This window comes from Octopus bimaculoides, chromosome 15 (assembly GCF_001194135.2).
Source record: "Octopus bimaculoides isolate UCB-OBI-ISO-001 chromosome 15, ASM119413v2, whole genome shotgun sequence".
Lineage (NCBI taxonomy): Eukaryota > Metazoa > Mollusca > Cephalopoda > Octopoda > Octopodidae > Octopus > Octopus bimaculoides.
The window spans coordinates 14,813,809-14,815,699 of record NC_068995.1 but is presented as its reverse complement, the minus strand read 5'-3'; the positions used below and the strand labels follow the sequence as shown (position 1 = coordinate 14,815,699).

At 38.2% G+C, this 1,891-nt stretch overlaps 1 protein-coding gene across 1 annotated transcript in view; it reads left to right on the top strand.

The window, feature by feature from the left end:
- The window catches only part of LOC106876858 (sphingomyelin phosphodiesterase 2), a 13,415-nt gene that overhangs the window by 8,474 nt on the left and 3,050 nt on the right, over nucleotides 1-1,891 (top strand). Inside the window, exon 5 of the mRNA XM_014925587.2 lies at nucleotides 1,624-1,827. Within this exon, the coding sequence (XP_014781073.2) occupies nucleotides 1,624-1,827 (204 nt within the window). The remainder of the gene's footprint in view (nucleotides 1-1,623; nucleotides 1,828-1,891) is intronic.

The window sequence follows — 1,891 nt, the reverse complement described above, 5'->3', positions numbered from 1 at the left end:
TCTGTCTGTCTGTCTGTCTGTCTCTCTCTCTCTCTCTCTCTCTCTCTCCTCTCACTGTTTATGTGTGTGAGTAGAGAGGAATGTGATTATATCAATCATATTCTATCATCATCATCATCCATTTTAGTGTCCACTTTTCCATGCTTGCATGGGGTTGGATGGGGCTTTATTGAGGCAGATTTTTCTATGGCTGGATGCCCTTCCTGTCACCAACCCTCACCTGTTTCGAAACAGCTTAATATTTCCCCATGGCCAGACATGTTCTTGCAGAATATTAAAAATGAATGACACTACTTGTTTGATAGGAAGGAAAGACCCCCTTCATTTATAAATGATCATGGGATTGCACCTAACAAGTTCCCCCCTGAGGTACAAGTCCGGGAAAGGTTGTTTATGGAAGACCAGCAGTCACTCATGCATACCAGCTTCCCGTCTCCATGCCAGTGATGTTATCTAAGAGAAAGGCAAAGGTCGATACAGCTTGGTCCCAGTGATGTCACAACTCATTTCTACAGTTTAGTGAACTGGAGCAACATGAAATAAAGTGTCTTGCACAAGAACACAACACACGCACACACTTACATACATAATACATACATACATACATATGTATATATATATATATATACACACACACACACACACACACAATAGGATCTTTTCAGTTTCCATCTACTGAAATCACTCCCAGGGCATTGATCTATACAAGGCTATAGCAAAAGACACCTGCTGAAGGTGCCATGCAGTGGGATTGAACCCAGAACCATGTGGCTGGAAAGCACACATCTTACCACACAGCCAGACCTGTGCTTAATTTAATAAATTGTAATGTATCTCTCTATTTCTGTATGTATATATTTTTCGATGTGTTTGTGTATGTCTGTTTGCCTCCAGTGCCAAAAAGTACTCTCACCAAAGCAAATTTAACACCCAGTTAGCTGTGTCCAATTGGCAGTGTCCAAAAAGTGATTTGCACTCATCTCATTCCTATACAGGAGGCGAGGAAGTATGGAGAGGGGGAAGAAGCCACATCATGTGTGTTGCTGTTGTTGTTGGTTTTGTTTAATTTCTGTAGTGCTTGTTCAGAAACCCTACATCAATCATAGGTAAGCTATGGTCTGCAGGATTTTCTGAATGACATGCCTAAATGAAAAATTACTTTGTATTTTTTTTAGTAGTATGGTTCACCTTGTAATGAATCATGTTTCATGCAGCCTGCTTCTTGGAAAACGTTGCCCTTACCTGCTCAACCCTCTGAGTTCTCTCACATGCATTATCTGCCATGTTGACATTGTATTGTGATAAGAAAAGAAATGTTTATTTGCAATTAGCAAAATACCTGAAGGAAATGAACAGACATTATTGTCAGGAATGTGATAAAAGCAGAACCAAAGATCAAGTTTTTATTTTGGCTATATTTCGTTGTAATGTGAATTACTGTCAATTGAAGCACATGGCTTTGTTTACATCTAATCGGCCTCTTGGCAGAAGGTTGTTTGTCAACTCTTACAGAATTAGCTGGACCAAGTGAAATTGAGGACTCTGGGAAGTGAAATGTATAATAATTATAATAATCATTTTTTAAATAAATATGCTGTTTAAGCTCTTTCTATTTCGTTCCAGATCCATGCAGAGTATAATAAAGATAATGACGAATATTTCACTCATCGTTTGATACAGTCATTTCAACTTAGCCAGTTTATAAAACAGACTTCAGAGAAATGTGATGCTGTCTTTGTTGGCGGAGACTGTAATATGGAATCAAACTCCCTCAATTACAAAATCCTTACTACCAATGCCATGTTAAATGATGCGTGGTTGAAAAAGGTCAGTAAAATTTGTGTTTCCATTTGGAATTAGGAAATTTATAACAGTTTGGAAAATTTACTTC